We start from the raw sequence: 17,002 nt of genomic DNA, 5'->3' as shown, positions 1-17,002 counted from the left end.
AGCTAAGCAAGGTCAGTGGCCTATTACCTGCTTGGGAATGACATGTGTGTTGCCTTTGCTGGAGTATAAATAAGGAAATAATTTTGTGCTATGCCGATCCATCTGAAGTGGGCAGACCTCCTCCATCATTCAGGAAAACCCAGGGGTGAGTTGGCTGCTGCTGCCTTTGGGAAATACCTCCCGCTAAAACAGAAAGACACTCTCCATCTCAAGCAGTTTTGTTTTATTTTAAATCAACATAAGCAAGGAAAAGAAATTGCACATTCACGCTAAAACCCTCAACAGGAATGATCCAAGTCTTCATTGCGACATTTTCTTTTTTTAAAAAAAGTCAATCATTCTCCCCATCCTCACAGACGTCATCCCACTCACACAGTTGACGCTGGCACTCTGCACGCAATCAATGGAAAGGATGCAGCCTGGGGTGGCGGGGAGGGTCCCAAGCTGTTTCCCTTAGCAAGCTCAGCTACCTGGCTGGGCAGAGACGTGACTGAGGTAAAGGGAGAGAGGCAGCCCGAGCTCAGGAAGCACCTGTTGTCTCCACCTTCACAAAATTGGGTTTCTTTTGGGGAGGGATACAAAGGGGGTTCTTAAAGACAGCACCATTCCCATAGCAAGGCACTGCTCTGCTTACTACCAGCATGCCAATATCATTTATCCACAAGGCAGTGATCTGTGGAAGCCTCGTTCTTTTAGAAACCTCCCCCACCCCGCATCCAGGGGCTGGATGGAAGCTTTTGGCTACTGCCTCTCCAATAGCCCAGACAGAACACTCACCCCCCATGCCAGGCACCTTCTAAATGTGCAAGAGCTCTCAAGCATTACAGGACAGACAAAGCCACATCCACATTATAAAACAAGAATATGGAATGGGATGGGGGGGGGGAAGGAGGCAGGCGAGGGGCTCCCAGCCTGAGACTGTTGCAGCCCAGCCGCCTCCCGCTCCTCAGAGCTCCCCACCCCAGCTAATTTCCTAATGAACAGCTTTGCACTTTCACACACTTCTATGAACCAAGCTTGAAGGAATTCAAAGGCAATTTAGCTTAAATACAAAAATAAAGTTTCATTTTGTTAAAAAATGTTTAAATATTTTTTTCCTTAAATTTAGAATTAGGCAGGCTCACGCACACACTCTCACACCGTTGTCTCCACTGTATGAAAAAAGCTGGCAGACACTGCACTTTCGCGCTTCAAGAGGGAGGTGGGGGGGGGGAGAGGAGCTGGGATGTTCTTTCCCAAAATGAAGGGAGCTCCTTAGAAGAGGAGGGGGTGCTCTTTTGCTTGCTGGAGCCTTTTGCAAGCAGTGCTGTGTAGTAGGGCAGCCGGCGTTGTGCCATGGCAACCCTGGCAGACTGCAGAGCCCTCCCACATTAGAGCCTCTTCTCTCCCACCAAAATCCAGTGCAGGGAGTCAAAGGCGCTGGAGGTGTGCAGCCCTGCTAGGGAGAGCAGCCTTGCTTCACCTCCCTCTCCTCCTCCCAGATGACACACACAGAGCCGCCCCCTGCTTAGCACTGCCAGCCTCCCAGTCTGAAAACTCCCGAGTGCTTGGCTCCACTCAGCACACGTAGCCATGCAGCAGCGATGCTGCTACCACCACCGTCCACACCCAATTCGGCGGGGTTCGTCTCCCTTGGAGACAAGACAGCCACCCCCCAAAAGAAATGTTTACAGCAAGTCCGGCATTACCAACATGCCGCCACACATACAATTAAATTCTTCCTCCAAACTCGATTCACAGAGCAATTGAGAAAAAAAAAAAGGAAAGGGAAAGAAAGAACACATTCTGTGAGCAGAATAGACAGACGGATGAGGGGGGGGGGGGAGATGGAAGAGGGCAGGGGCTCAAGTGAAGCAGCAGCAGCAAGGGGGTGAGGTGGGGAGCTACCTCTTCACTCCCACCCCAGCATCTCCCTGACTGCAGAGGGGGTCCCAGCCATGGAGGAACAGTGATTAGTGTTTCAGCGAAGGGCCCCCAGCACAGTGACTGCAACCATGGAGCCTCGGCAAGGTGGTTTTGCCAGCTGCAAAGGGGCTCTGAAGGTGGCGTGGGCCACAGCATCATCGGAAAAGGACCCCAAGCCCTTGGTGCCCTGGATCAGGAGAACCTTCTGCCACTTGACTCCAGGAAGAGGGGAGGGGGCTCCAGGTGGAAACTGGCACACTGCTGCTGACCTCCTCCTGGCTCACTGCCATCCCTTGGCAGCCAAAAAAGGGAGCAGGTTGAGGTAAGGCAAGAAGGTGGATGGGAGGGAGGAGGGATCCACAGGGGGCTGCTCACATGGGGAAAGGGAAAGTAGCCGATATGTACAAAATTTAATCCAGACTCAGTCATGGACTGTTCAAGTAAAAAGGGCTTGGTTTCTCCTGTCCCGTTTGAGGGGGTAAAAATTGCTCTGGGTAACTTCCTGTGGACGTCACAGACAACGTGGCCCCTAGGCCAGTCAGTCCTGCTGAGGGTGAGCTGTAGAAGCAGCAGCCTCCGTTGGGCAGGTGCTGTGCCCAGGCCAGTCTAGGCCCGACAGCAGGTTGGCTGGGAGCTGGAGCCCAGCCAGGAAGTCTCTCTTGGCTACTTCTTTCGGGTGTGCTGCCTCCGGGCTTGTAGCCGCTGGCGGGAGCCAGTCTTGGATCCTGCCCCAATGGAGAAGGTGGGGGCTGGGGGTCCTGCAGGGAAAGACAGAGAAGCAACAAGAAGCCCCTATATCAGTCTCGGCTACGTAGACCGAAGTCAGAGGGCTCACAGCAACAGCCCCTTCTGCCATGTAGGGCCAGCTGGATGAGGGGGAAATGTATGTTGGGGTATCCCACAGCCCCCCCATTCACCCAGCCCCCTCACGTTCATGGGAGCAAGGAAGCAGACAGAAATCCTGCCCCATAAAACTCTGCTCATCTTCCCAGACTCTTACCAAAAGGAGGTCCGGTACTTCCAAAGGTGGGGGTGATGGATGATCCAAAGGAAAGGGTGCTGCCCCCCACTGTGCCCGCTCCTGGTGCCGGCGAGCTCTGCCCAAATGTGGGTGGTGGAGCTCCTAGAAGACCAAAAGGTGGTGAAATGAGAGGCCCACCAGAGTAGGGACATGCATCCAAGGGGAAACAAAGCCAAGATGCTAGTCTCTGCGCTTTACTGCATGGGACTGGGAATAAAAGAGCCAGTCCTTCTCTGCCTTTGCCCTCCTATGCAAGGCCAATTGGACAGAATGAGGCAGGTCAGTCTGGACCCGCCTGTCTCCCAGCCAAGGGAGAAATGTCCCCCTCCTCTCTCAACATGCCTCAGTCTGTCACTGACATGGAGGACTGAAGCTTCATGCTCCAAAGCCCAGCAGGAAGGCAGAGCGAGTCCAGCAAAGCATAAAAACCTCGGCATCTGTGAACACCCAGAGACTTTGCATGATTTATTCTGCTGTCAAAATCCAGGCTTTGGGAAGATCTAAAACTTTAAACTAGGAGTGGAGGAAAAGGGATGGAAATAAGGAGGGAGGGAGGAGCATGGATGTAAGACCTGGATTCAGGGGAGTGAGTGTACACAGAACATCCATGTGGCAGGGAAAGCGGTTCTCTCCTCCCTTCCCCTACGTTTAACAGATTGTGCCTGACACTGTCTCACAAATTCTCAGGCTTTGCAAAGAGAAGAGGGTGAAGAATGGTGACAGCGAGCAAATGCAGTCGTATTTACAACCTGTTTTTTAAAGGCGGCCAACCCTGGAGAGAAAGGAGCTAGGGGCATGGCTGCAGCAGACTCACCCTGCCCTCCACCTCCCTTGCCCAGGACCCAGGTATGTGTGTCCATCCCAGGTTGGGGAACGACTCACCTCCAAAGGCTGGCTTGCTCTCTTGCGTGCCAGGGATGTTGAAAGCGAAACCAGAGCTCTGGCTCTGGGCCCCCAGAGGGTTTTGTGCCAAAGAAGATCCAAAGGGTGTTGCCGCTGCCGCTGCCCCTGCTGCCCCAATCTGTCCACTGCCAAAGCTAAAGCTCACGGGAGCCGCTCCGGGACCTGCAGTGCCAGCAGCAGCAGCTGCACCCATGCCAAAGGCATTGACTGCTCCAGGGCCCTGGTTGGCTGCCCCAAAGCTGAAGGGAGTGGGAGCTGAGCTCCCAAACACCGGGCCTCCTGCACTGCTGTTGCTGCTCGTGGTCTGAGTGTTGGACCCAAAGCCCGACGTGGCTGAGGTCGTGGCCGTCCCAAAGGAGAAGACAGAGGTGGTGGCTCCAAACGCTGGCTGGGTGGTGCTTTTTGCGCCAAAGGATGGTAGGGGCCCAGTCCCACTGAAGGGTGTCTGTGAGGGGCTGCCAAAAGCTGGTTGGGCCGCTGGCTGGGAAAAGCTGAAATGAGATTCAAAGCTCACAGGCCCTGCAGATGGCTTGGTGGCTGCCTGCTGACTCTCGGCAACTGTTGTGTCCAAAGCCAGCTGGCTGGTGTCCGTTGGGTATGGAGGCGGTGGCTTGGAAGCCGTGCCAAAGCCCCCTGTGAATGCAGAGGCACCGGACCCAAACATCAGGGGAGGCTGTGTTGTGGCTGAAGGGGCCGTTGTGGCGCTGCTGTTGCCGAAGAGGCTGAAGCCTGCCGTGGTGGTAGTGGTGTTGCTGGGAGCCGCCTCTGTGTTGCAGGAGGGTGCCTGGCTGAAGGCAGAGCTCACCAAGGGGCTGAGAGTGGGACCTGTGGGGGCAACCTGCTTGCCAAATTGGAAAAGGGGAGCAGTGCCGCTAGTGGATGGGGCCCCAAAGAGCGAGGGATGCTGGGATGATGCTGGTGCGGTGGCAGAGGTGCTGCTAGGTGCAGCTGTGGAGGCCGGCATGGAGGGCCCAAAGCCAAAGACTGCCTTGCTTGAGGAGACTGCTGTGGAGTTGGCTGTGGTGGAGAGCAGAGCTGCTGCAGTGGTGGTCACAGTGGCCTCCAGGGGAATGGGGAACCCAGGTGTGGCTGTGGTGGTGGAGTTGCTGGCGGGCAGGGTGGGCACGGGCGCCGGCTGGAAGGTGAAAGGCGAGGCAGCTGCCACTGTTGCAGGAAGAGCTGAGGTGGCTGGTGGGGGCGGAGCCCCAAATACGGGCTTGAAAGTGCTGCTGGAAGTGACAGGAGGAGCAGCCAAGGAGGAGGGCAGAGTCCCAGTAGGTGGGGCAGGCCCAGTCGTGGTGGTGCTACTCATGGAGAAACCCAGCCCCTCGCTCTTCACTAGGCTGCCAAAGACGGGCTTGAACATGGGTGCTGCCTCAGGTGCAGGAGAGGCAGTCGTTGTTGTTGACACAGGGGCTGCAGGAGGGCTAGTAAGAATCCCAAAGAGGGTGCTGGGCTTCGGGGCAGAGGCAGGCCGTGCTGGAGTCTGGCCCAGCTCAGAAGAGGAGGCAGCCATTGGGCTGCAGGTGCTGCTGGCAGGCTGGGCAGCACTGGAGGAAGAAGACAGTGCTGTAGTAGCCAGGGGCGCTGGCACACCGAGTGACAACAGTGGGGCCTTGGTCACCTCAGGGGAGCTCATGGGCATGGAAGAGCCCAAATCCAGGGAAGGAGAAGGAGCTGACAGTGGAGGGGTCTCTGCAGCAGAGCCAGGACCTGGAATAGCAGGGGAGGAAGAGCATTGTCACTATACCAGAGAGGAAATGCTGCTCAACAGGGAAAGCTCATTAACAACGGTTCTCTGTTTTGCATCAGACAACCACTATTTTCTCTCAATGCCCACCCAGCCTCCTCCTTCATCAGATATCACAGTCTTCAGCTTGCCTTTAAGATGCAGTGTCAAATGTTAAATCCTGCAACTTGTATATTCTCCTTCAGCCACCCCAGCTGTGATTACATACAGGGAGGTTGAAGAGGGCCGAGACTTACAGTAAATTATCTGTCTTGACAGAAACTAACATCTGCACACGGCAAAGAAGCAAATTGTGGGGGAGGGAAGTCTGTGCCCTCAAGAAACATGTCAGGAATTCCAGAATACTGTGCCAACCTCTCTCTCCTCACCTCCTCTGATGTAGTTAACTTTGTCCATTAATCCCTGGAAAGTGGCTTAGAGTAACCAGCTAGTTTTGACCTGAGACTTAAGGTCACCCTGATCTTAACAAGATTGGACATTCCTCAAGGAAAACTCTTCATGAAGCTACAAGCAAGTCTATCGCACATAGGAGCGGGGATTCCACAGACCACGTTAAGAACAGCCACCTGCGACTGAAACTCCCACCAGCTGTGGGCTAACACTGTTCAGCTTCCTCCAGTCCCAACATTATACAGCACTGCTGGCTGTGGCGGATAGGAACTGCAATCTCAGAAAGGGAAAGATGCCTTATAGAGCACACACACGTAGAGCAGGGGCAGCCAAGTAGGCGCCCTCTCCCCACGTGGTTGGACTACAGCTCCCATCATGCCTAGTGACTGGCTGTGGTTGGCTGGGGTAGGTGGTAGAAATCAACATCAGGCTGGCAACCCTGGAAGAGGTTCTCCTGCAAGAAGGCACTCCAAATTAGAGAAGCTCCCAAGGTACGAAATTCCAACTCCTTGAAAGGAAGTGTCACCCAAGCTATTTTTTGTGCCCCCTTGAGAAACTGTAATTGATCAGCTTTTAATGGTATGATGCCTTAAAGAAACCAGGTATCTTGGATGCTTTAGCCCCCAGGGTCATCAGGTGCCCTCCACAAGATAAAAACCCCTCTGGAATCTCCCTCCCTCCCTCACACACCCCTTTCCAAACCAGCATGGCTAGGTTTATGCAGGAGGAAGGCAGGATGCCCTTGGGAAGAGCTGCACCCTCAATCACATCATAGCCAAGCTACTATCATCCCCCAAGGCCTCCCCAAACCACTCACCAGCTTGCCCTGAGGAGCTCTGCCTATCTTGCATCTTCTTCAGGCTCTCCAGGAGGGGGTTGGTGCTGGCAGCTGTGACAGCCAGCGACACAGCGGTGGACTTGTTAGGTACTGTCCCAAAAGACAGGGTGCTGGGTGGTGAGGTCATCGGAACTGAGAGTCTGGGAGTGGAATCTGTTGGGGAGGACCAGAATTTAAGGAGCAGACTGCTTGGGGCTTTAAAAAAAATATATTAAGCAGGATATAAATGCAGAATAAACCCAGGGGCACCCAAACACAACAACCAAGGAGGCAACCAAATGTACAAAGCCAATTGATAGACCTGCTATTCCTGAGAGCCACTAAAGGGACCTTTCTGTTTTATTTTACTCTGCAAGCCCCTTATTCCAATGCCCTCCCCTCCCTAAACTTGAGGCAGTTCATACACAGAGGGGAGGGGGTGCTCCTACCAGTCTTGTCCTCCAGGACTCTGTTGAACCACTGCAGAGCAGCCTTCTTTTCTGCATCCAGGTCAGCAGAAGTGACAGAATAGCCCAGCTGAGGCGGAAGAGGCTGTGGAGAGAAGAGGAGGGACATGGCAGTCCAGTGGGCCCCCAGAGGAAGGAGGGAAAGCCCTCCAAGGGGCAGCAGAGGCAGCAGCCTGACACCAAGACAGTCTACCTGGCTCAGCCTTGTTTACACCAGGGGCAGTCAAAGCGGTCAGCAACCTTTGACTCAGTCAAGGCAAAAGGCAGTGAGTCAAGAGCTTGGCACTCATTCTCTCTCACTCCAAGCTTGTCCTCAAGGCCAACTAAGTCCAGAAAAAGGAACAGAAGGAGCGTACCATGGTGAAATTATCTTCCCGCCGAGTGGAGAGCAACTGGATCTTCCGCTTGCGCTTACCAGTGCTGCCTGATGAAGGTGGCGACACTGGTGAGCTGTGCCTGCTCCGCAGGGGCATCTCTGCTGCTGCAAGAAGAAGAGGCCAGAGTTGGTAAGAAGAAGAGGCCAGAGTTGGTAAGCCCACGGTTTTATGCATGAGGCCCTGACCAGCCAAAGGAGGCTTGGGATTCTGCAGCACTGGTGGCATGTTTCTAAATATTGTCACTTTAAGCTTCTAATAAATCCCAGGTGGACATAATGTGAACATGGGAAGTGAGAGGAAAAACCTTCTAAAATGGGGTGGCTGAGAAGTGTAGCATCCAGCCCTCCAAATTGCTGCTGACAACTCCCCTCACTCCTGACAGCCAATGTGGCTGAAGGCCAGGGATAGTGGAAGCTCCAGGGAGATCTGGATTGCTACACGTTAAGATACATCCCCTGCCTCCGGCCATTCTAAAGTCTTCCCAACTAGCCTGTATTGAGATAAACATTCTGCCCACTCGCCCGCTCCACCCACCAAGAGTTTTGCATTTGTTCGTTTTTTCCTTTAAGATCATCACAACAGTATCAATGCCACATCTGGTTCCTGCTCCAGGTATGTCCACCGTTTTATTAGCAAAGCATCCCTGCCCCCCTCCACCTGCCTACTCACACTCATTCTTCTCTGCTGGCGCCTCCTTGTCTGTCCTCACAGGTGTGGAGTTGATAGACTGGTGAGACTCATCATCCCTGGAGCAAAAGGAGAAAGCCAGTGAGACCTGACTCTTGAGGACTCATTGCTCTCAAGACTCTGGCAGGTGAAGGGGTGTAGCTAAGGAAATGGATGCCTTGGAGGACCCTTGCTATAAAAAGTACCTTGTGCTGCCCCAAAACACCCACATTAAGGAGTCAGCTTTCCCATTTCACAGAATCCTTCTACCCAAAGGAGGGACCTTGCCTATTCAAAGGCAAAGTTGGTCTTGTACAAGACCTCTAATGCTTTCACTCAGAAACAGCACTCTTTTCCAGAGGGCGCATCAACATAGGAAAACTGTGGCAATGTGAAAGGAAAGGGAGGTGTTGCGCTGGATGGGAACCATGGGGAAGGGGGGGAGTCCTTGAACCCTCCCCCCCGGCTGGCCTCCTGGCCCTTCCCGGCCTTGGCCCCACACTGCCACAAGCAGGCAGGGAGAAGGTGCACTCACGTGAGGCTGGCGTTGGGGTATCTTGCTTTTTTGTTCGGCCTCTCAGGTGTCTGAGAACGAGAGGATGCTGGGCTGGAGAGAGGAGAGGTGCTTGGGCCGCTCCTCTTCCACACCTGGAGGAGGGAATCAAAGGGGACAGCAGAGGCAGAGTGAGATGGCAGCATCACACATCTCTTAGCTGGAGCTCTAGTGAAACCACTTAGCACAGCCTCAGCCAACCTGAGGCCCTTCAGATGTTGCTGGGCTACAGTGCCCATCAGCTCCAGCCAGCAGATTTAATCCAAGAATGGAGAACCTATGGCAGCATTTGAGGCATTGTTGACTGGAACCCCCATCACCCTGACCATTAGTCGTCCTGCCTGGATGGGCTGCTGCAGTCTAACAGCATCTGGAGGGCACCACAGATGCCCCGTCTTAACAGATATAAAATTAACGAAATCCTGGAACACGGCAGAAGTCACAGCAAGATCAGAGTAATGCAATTACTAAATCTTGCCTTCTATATTAGCCAACAGATGAAGTAACATACTTTGTAAGCATGTTCACACCCTGCTGTTCTCTCATATAATTCAAGATGAAAGTGCTTTCATGGGGGCTTCCAATTCAAGCACTGACCAAACCCAGACTGGCTTCATGTCCGCCAGGTAGCTGGGTGAAGAGCCAACAGGCCAACCCAGAGAATTAGAAGATAAAATAAGATGAAGTACGATGATGCAAGGAGTCAGGACACGGAGCAACAATGTTCCTAGGAGATGAAAATATTTTTGGAACTCTGAGAGGCCTTTCATGTTCCATGTCCTAAAGGCGTTTCATTTCAGGGATAACTTTCAAAGATTAACTAAAGCTACATGCTGTCAGCTGGGCCTTCTACAAGTGGGAACTCTCAGGGGCATCTCAGTTGTCCAGTGTGGCTTTGCCATCCCCATGTTCAATTTTATCTAGAACTAGGGCAGCCTTCTGCAAACTGGGCTCCAGATGTTTTAGACTATGACTCATCAGTTGCAGTCAACACGCCATGAATTATACCAGTTGAAAATGTATAATCTCTAACAGTGGGGGAGGCTAAGCATAACTTCTCAGGTATAGACTTTTGGTTTTTTAAATATGAGAAAAACAATTTAAACACTTCTGTTGAAGTTGAGACTTAAGATGATGAAGACCATTGAAAAATAAGTACTGTAACACTGGATTTAGAACTACTGATTTTCTTATTAATTTACACAAAGGGATTGCCGCTCAGTTAACATAATATGACTTGTGATGCTAAATATCTCCAGCCTCCCTGACCATGGGGAAAAGAAGTCAAGGGACCGGCACGTACCTGTGAGAGGCCCCGGGTGGAACTGTAGGAGCTGGCGATGGCATTGCGGATGGAGCTAGGGATCCCCCCTACAGACAGGCTGTTGATGGAGCTGAGGGAGGAGGTACGCGACCTCTTGGAGGAGCCTTCTTCCAGGCAGTGGGACAGGAGGAGACAGCGCTTCAGGGAGCCAGGCCTAGGGGCAAGAGGCAGAGATGGCAATAGCACGGTGAGCCACCTTCGACAGGGCTCTCCTTCTGTCAAAGCCTTGCTGGGAAGATGGCCTTTTACAGCAATCACCCCACAATTCATATCCAGAAGAGCACGGAGAGATTTGCCAAACCTCGAACTTCTCTCCACGCATACGAACAATGGCCTCAATCTGCCTCTCCTAGCGCAACCATGTGCACAGCAGCATTTCAGTGCCAAAGGACACATGATGAAGCAGATCCAATTGTGGTTTCTCTCTTTTTAAAAATACTTCAATGCAGGTGAGGGGAGGGGAGAGGATAGAGGTCAGGCCTCTGAATTTGATTGGTGTAACGAGTACTGCTCCCCTACACTCCTCCGTTATTTGTCAATGCCATTAGGAGGAAGCCTTTTTCCAGGCATAACTCTCAGTACTTACTTGGGGACCAAAGATGCTGGGGCGCCGTTGGCCACCAAGGGCTCAAAGGCAGACTGTCCACTCCCACTGCTATCATGGCGCCTGGAAGGGGGGAGAGAAAAGGGAAAACAAGGTCTTCAGAAAACGTAAGAGCTTAGCTGTCACAAGCATGGATCCAGCTCATTACGATACTGAGCAAGGCCAACTCAGCTCTCAGCCTGGCAAGGCGAGGGATGGCATAGTGGCGGATGCCAACAAGCTTGGAAGACCCCTGTTTAAATCTTGGTGCAACTTAGCAGGTGATGCAAGGGGCTGGTGGTTTACCATTTCATTCATTTTTTGAAGGGGGCTATTCAGAAATTAGTCAAATGGTTTTGAGAGAGGGGTCTTGCTCTTTTAGATTTTTCAGCTAATTGAAACTGAAGTCCATCTCAGCAGCCTCTCACCCTCACCCCCACAAAGCCACATTGCAACAGTGCCATGGTCCAGTTTGGAAGCAAAGCAAAGCCAAACCAAACCAAACCAAACCAAACCAAACCAAACCAAACCAAACCAAACCAAACCAAACCAAACCAAACCAAACCGTAACTGAGCATGAGGCTGAGAATGTCAACCTGTATGACATATCAATACGGGCTTGGGATTTGTCTCCCCCATGCAACCACAAGCCCAGTTGGAGGCCCAGGGAGGAGGAAAAGCACCTGCAAGCACCTGAACACTCAAGCACTTGTGCACAGGTCCCTTAAACAACTGTGTAGTTCACTCACTTAAGAGACTTGGGGGATATAGAGAGTTCCAACAACATGTAGGAACCTGAGGCTCACTATGTCACCAAGAACCCACTCCAGCCTTGATAGGGGCAAGGTACAACTTGGGTTGTTTCTGCCTTTTCTCAGTGATTAAGCATCAGTGGTTCTGAGGCCGACATCTTCAGTCCCAGGATCTCAGCCCCTTTGTGCCCTAACGGATGCTGCTGGCAACCAGACAGGCCACTGCTGGCTGTTACCTCCTCTTGCTCTCCTGGCCACCTGGGACATTCCGGTCCTCCTCTCCCTCCTCCTCCTCCTCCTCCACGGCCCTCTTTCGGCTCTCCCTCAGAGCGCTCAAGACCGTCTCTTTGGCGCATGGGTCCAGGGTACTGTTGGGCGTTGCAGAGAAAGCCACGGGGGAAGCCAGCTGCTCCAACCTGTTAATAGGAAGAAACAGTAGTCATAAGGAATCGGAGCTCTTCCGCATCCCAACAATATGCTCTCCCTCAGGAGGCAAGGTGTCCCCACCCGCCTGCATCCAGTGAGATCTTGTTGGCAAGAGTTATGGCTGCAAGGAGTCTCTCTCCACATCAGCCTGAGGGCTTGCTCATGACCTCACAAAGCTCTTCTAGGGCAGCAAGCTGATGCTGATTAAGAAGTCATTCTAGGGCCATCAGCTGAAGAGGAGGAAGAGAGGGTTGGCCGCTCACACCAACCAATCAGGACTGGCCTAATGAGGCAACAGGGCCAAGTGAGATTTAGGCTGTGTATACACCCCAATTTTACAAAATCAAAATCCACCAGAAGGGATCTTCCCAATTTCTCATAGCTCTAGCCGGTCATTTTAAACATTTATTGGAATTGTGTTTTAGTCTGGTTTTTTTTTAAGTGTTTGGGCTTTTTGTTTTGTCTTGTTGCATTTTGTTATGCTTACTGTTTGTTGCTTTTGTTAATCTTTTGATTATTAAAAAATAAAAAATAAACCCATGAAAGAATTGCTTGGCTTAGGACAGATCCTAGCCAGAGACTTACAGTGGGGAACGGCAGAGGCTGCTGTCTGGTCGAGCAATCTTCACTGTCACAGGGCTCCGGGCCAGGCTGGAGTTGTGGACAGACAGCCTGTTTTTACGCCGATATCCATCCCAGCAGATTGAGGGCAGGGTCCCCAGAGAGGTGTATTGGGCCTGTTGGATGGGGTAGCGCCGCCGAGGGGACAGCATAAAATGAGGTGATGCAGAGAGGTGGTCCCTGAAGAGAGAAAAGAACACAGGTCAGTCAAGACAGAGGGAAAGAAGATGCTCAAAGAACGGCTGGCCTTTCCTCAAAAAGTACCAGCTGGAACAGGAAACCCTCAAACTGAACAGGCAAGTTCTCTTCTTGGCCACTACAAGGGGTTTCTTTTCACAACCACGATCCACTTTGTAAGAAGAACCTGGGGGAAACTACACATGTTCAAAACCTGAGCAATGATGGTGCTCTGAGTGTCAATAACCTCAGCCACAAATAGCAAGACACATGATCCATCAGTTTATACTGCCGGTTGCTTTACTGCCCTGGCAAAATACTTGGCAGACACTGTCCTCACTACACCAACCTGAACACTAGTGCAGCAGTGGCTGGATTCAAGTGTGGAAGGCTTCTGTTATTCATCTGAAAGATATACATCAAACAATCTCCATCTAATTGTTAAAATCACTGCTGAGCTGTTAAGATCACCTAACCTAACAAACACACATGGAGGTTGTGAAGCTCAGATACATCACATCAAATGCATGGCATTCTACTGAACACCCACATGAGCTTGTGGAAGGAGAGAGGGGTTCCTCTAACAGTTTAAAGTTGGCTGATTCATCTTCAAAGAAATGAGGTGCCGAAATGGGCTCCCCACCTACTTCATAAGGAAAAGTCCTGCCCCAGCAGCCTCTCAAGACAGAAGAGGGATATGCTGGAATGCTTTCCTCAATTCCTTAATGCAAGGCAAGCACATCAACATTCAGGTCTTCTATGACTTCAGGGATGCCTTTATGTAAGGCAATTTCCTGCAGAAAACAAAAAGGTATTTCTCTCATCACAGCACACATTTCCTGGACTTGCCATCTCTGAACTCATCACAATGCAGAAAGTTTTGGACAAGCCACTTCCACACAAGGGACTGGAATGAAGATGCTGAGAATCCAATCCTCTGTGAGGAAACAAGCAGATCACACTGCAGCTACAAAAACCACCACACCCTGCATCCTGATGCCTCTCACATTAGCCATCCTGGTCCTCTGGGAAGCCCCCAAGCAGGGGGGGAAGGGGGCAGCAACCCTTCCCAGCATCTGATTCAGAGGGAAGCTGCTCCTGAAGAAGTCTGACGGTTCCATTCAGCCATCAACAACCCTCCTCCTCCTCTGAACATGCCATCTAAGCCAGGGGCCAACACTACAGCTTGCAGTAAGCAAGCCCCATGGATTAATCCTGCCTATAGGAAGAAGCATTTTCTTGTCTACTGACAAAGTAATCAGCCACCTAAGGTTCCAGTCTTATGGTGGAAGGAAGTATCCATATAATCTCACCATTTCCTATACGCCATGTGTAATTTGATAAACATCTATCTAGTCCCTACCTTAGTAGTGTTATTTGCTGCTAAACAAAAAAGCCTCCAATTAGCCTTTTAGAACACAAGAAGCTGTCCTACATAGAGCTTGGACCAAACTGGTCCACCTAGCTTAGTACTGTCTGTATTGATTGGCAGAGGCTCTCCAGGGTCTTCAGCAGGGGACACTCTCAGCCCTTCCTGGAGATTCTGTCTACCACTGGGACACAGCCCTACCTTTCACAGGAAAGCTACTGCCAGCAAAAGGACACACGCCTGAGTTGGGTCTTTTTCTTTATTGTTTAGACCATTGACACACCTAACTATTCTGGCTGAAACCAACGTCACTCCAAGTGTCTAACCTGCCCTTTTAAAAATACGATGGTAAAGCTGATAAAGAACAAACAACAGAATCTCTCTCAACACAGTCTGGCAGCAAGCACAACTGTTGATCCCAAACTGGCACATTCAGCCTTGAGAAAAAAGCCTGGCTGGTCTCTAGGCAGTGATGGGGCTCCCTCAGGAGATTCAGCACCCACTGCTTTCAACTAAAGCACCTGGATTAGCACCACACAGCAGGGTGATTAAATGTTCCAAGGCTTTGAATGAAAGTGAAACAGGAGGGAGGGGAAAGGAAACCTGAGCTTTTCTGTGTTGGAAGCCCCAAGAGGAACATGACAGGAGCTTTAGAAGAAGAGCAGCAATAGATGGGGAACTTGGAAGGATAAAGAAGTCCAGGATCTGATACTAAGATAATTTAATGAGAAGGGAGTAAAAAGACAAAAGCTGAATGACACTCCAGTGCACTGTCAAATGAAAAGCCTGGCCAGGCAAGTTATTGTGACTAATTGCAACCAGGGCCAAGAGTGGGAAATGATGCAGAGCAGAAAGAGCAACCGGAAGTGGGAGGAATGCAGTGAGGTGGGCAGGAGAGGTTGCAGCCCACATGCTCCTCCAGGCCATGCTGGGGGAAAGGTCTTGCCTGAAACCAAGTGTCCTGATCTGCCCTAAGCTCCCTTGGTCCCCCACAAGACCTTTACCAAGGGCCCCCCAGAGACCCCTCTAGCAAAATCACTCTCTTCTTCCAAAGTTATCCTGGAAGCATCATAGCTACAGAAGCTGCCTCAATACAAAACGCTAAACCCTGGGGAACAGAAACTGCACTTTTAGGCAGGAGCTCAACAGCAGGCAGGAGGAGTGCCTTGCCCCACATGCAAGTGAGAGGGGGGTGTGTTGGAGAAGGAAGGAAGGCTGGTTTCAAGGTGTGGGAGGCGAACATGTGGATGGTTGAGGGAGCTTTATTTTGCACATCCACGTGCCCAAAGATGAAGAAGGAGCTCCTTAGACAAGCTGAAGACAACCAGTGGAGCAGGAAGAATAATGGACAGAGTCAGCTTCTCTTCGGTTTGCTTTCCCATCTCCAATAAATGGGCATGTGCTCTGCTGGAGGCCCTGCACAAGCAGCAGGCGTCTTTCCTCACCACAACCCCGCATGTACAGAGTGCAAAAGAGCGCTCCTCTCTTCCCCCGAGCATGGATGGAAGTTGTGGCGAGAGGAGTGTGACAAGCTTCTGCCCCCTAAACATGTGCAGAGTGCAGAAGGGCACTCCTTTCTTCCGAGCGTTCTTGGGTGGGGGGCGTGGAAAGAGGACTACCCGTCGCCCTCTTCTTACCCGCAGCTCCCTCTTTGATGCTGCTGTTGCAACTGCCGCCGCTTCCTTTCGGGCAGGACCGGGGCCGGTGAGGCGTAGCAGCATCCGCCCCCCATGGCAGGGCCCCCGTTGGCCAAGGCGGGGGAAAAGGCGCGGTGGGGCAGCGACGGCGGCCCCTTCATCTCCTTCCCGAAGCCGCCGCCTCCCGCCGAGGACGAGGCGGCCGCCCAGGCTCCCCCGGCCGCCGCCGCCACGGCCAGCGAGAGCGCCGCCCCGGACAGGCCCAGCAGCAGCACCAGCAACGACAGCGACGCCGCGGCCGCTGCCGCTGCGGCCGCGGGGAAGGCCCAAGCCCGGCCGCCCTCAGACGACCCTCCGCCTCGCCGCCGGCCCCGCTGCTGCTGCTCTCGCTCGCGAGGATTCCGCCGCCGCGACGGAGGCCACCAGCCCCAGCCGGGCCCCGACGCGCCGCCGCCCCGAGACATCGAGGCCCCGACGCGCCGCAGCCGCCACGGCCGCCTCAGCCACTCGCGCTCTTCCCTTTCCCGTGCCCGGCATGCACCGCGCGCCCGCGCGCGCCCGAGGAGCAAGGGGGCGTGGCCCGTGGAGCTCGTCGGCGCGGGGGAGGGGGAGGGAGGGAATGGGCGTGGCCTGGAGAAAACAAGAGGCCTCTTTCTGCGAGGCGGAGGGGAGGGAAGAAAGGCGGGAAGGAAGGAAAGTGGGGCGGGGCACCTGAAGCGCTGAGGTGAATCTCAGTCGCTCTCTCTCTCTCGCTCTCCCCAGCCTGGGTTGACCCCTGGGCAGGCGGGGATTCAAAATGGTTTCCCTCCCTCGCAAGTGTCCCCGAATTGGCCATGAGGAGAAGAGGAGCTCGGCTAACAGGTCATAGAAAATGTCTGGCCAGAGAAGGAGCTGAGGAGATGTTCAACAGTGGTTACAGTCACAAAAAGGGGGAAACAAAAACCACGAATTACGCGAATAAATAAGAATAAAGTAGAAACAGTAATATAAATAAATTAATAACATGTATCAGTAAGAAAAACAACGCACACGGGGGCAACAATCCCCTCACGGAGGTAGACTGCGGTGGCCCTTTGAGGTTCTGGGGCTGCAGCCAAGCAAGCCCTCCCAGTGGGCTGCCGGTTGGAATAAATTCACCAATGATTATGTTATTCATTTCAGTGGGTCCACTCGGAGTAGGGCTAAGTAAGTTAAAACCCTCTGATCAGCTGCCCTGGGTTAAGATCCAAGGAGGGGAAAGGGGAAAGGCAGTGCTGGTAGACTC

At 52.6% G+C, this 17,002-nt stretch overlaps 1 protein-coding gene across 1 annotated transcript; it reads right to left on the bottom strand.

Annotated features, from left to right (window-relative positions):
* Nucleotides 1-208: 208 nt before the first annotated feature.
* On the bottom strand, nucleotides 209-16,297 carry LOC310832503 (nuclear envelope pore membrane protein POM 121-like). The gene is made up of 13 exons (XM_083714360.1): nucleotides 15,739-16,297; nucleotides 12,520-12,735; nucleotides 11,745-11,924; nucleotides 10,760-10,840; nucleotides 10,153-10,327; nucleotides 8,832-8,944; nucleotides 8,300-8,376; nucleotides 7,610-7,734; nucleotides 7,236-7,338; nucleotides 6,787-6,960; nucleotides 3,809-5,542; nucleotides 2,906-3,028; nucleotides 209-2,663 (listed from the first exon to the last, which is right to left on the bottom strand). Exons 1-13 carry the CDS (start codon nucleotides 16,200-16,202, stop codon nucleotides 2,569-2,571), a joined length of 3,660 nt encoding a protein of 1,219 aa, XP_083570486.1. The 5' UTR covers nucleotides 16,203-16,297; the 3' UTR covers nucleotides 209-2,568.
* Nucleotides 16,298-17,002: the final 705 nt, after the last annotated feature.

Source organism: Podarcis gaigeae (genome assembly GCF_964106915.1).
Source record: "Podarcis gaigeae genome assembly, chromosome: 15".
Taxonomy (NCBI): Eukaryota; Metazoa; Chordata; class Lepidosauria; order Squamata; family Lacertidae; genus Podarcis; species Podarcis gaigeae.
Note: the sequence above shows the minus strand (reverse complement) of the source record. Positions and strands in the feature narration are given on the sequence as shown.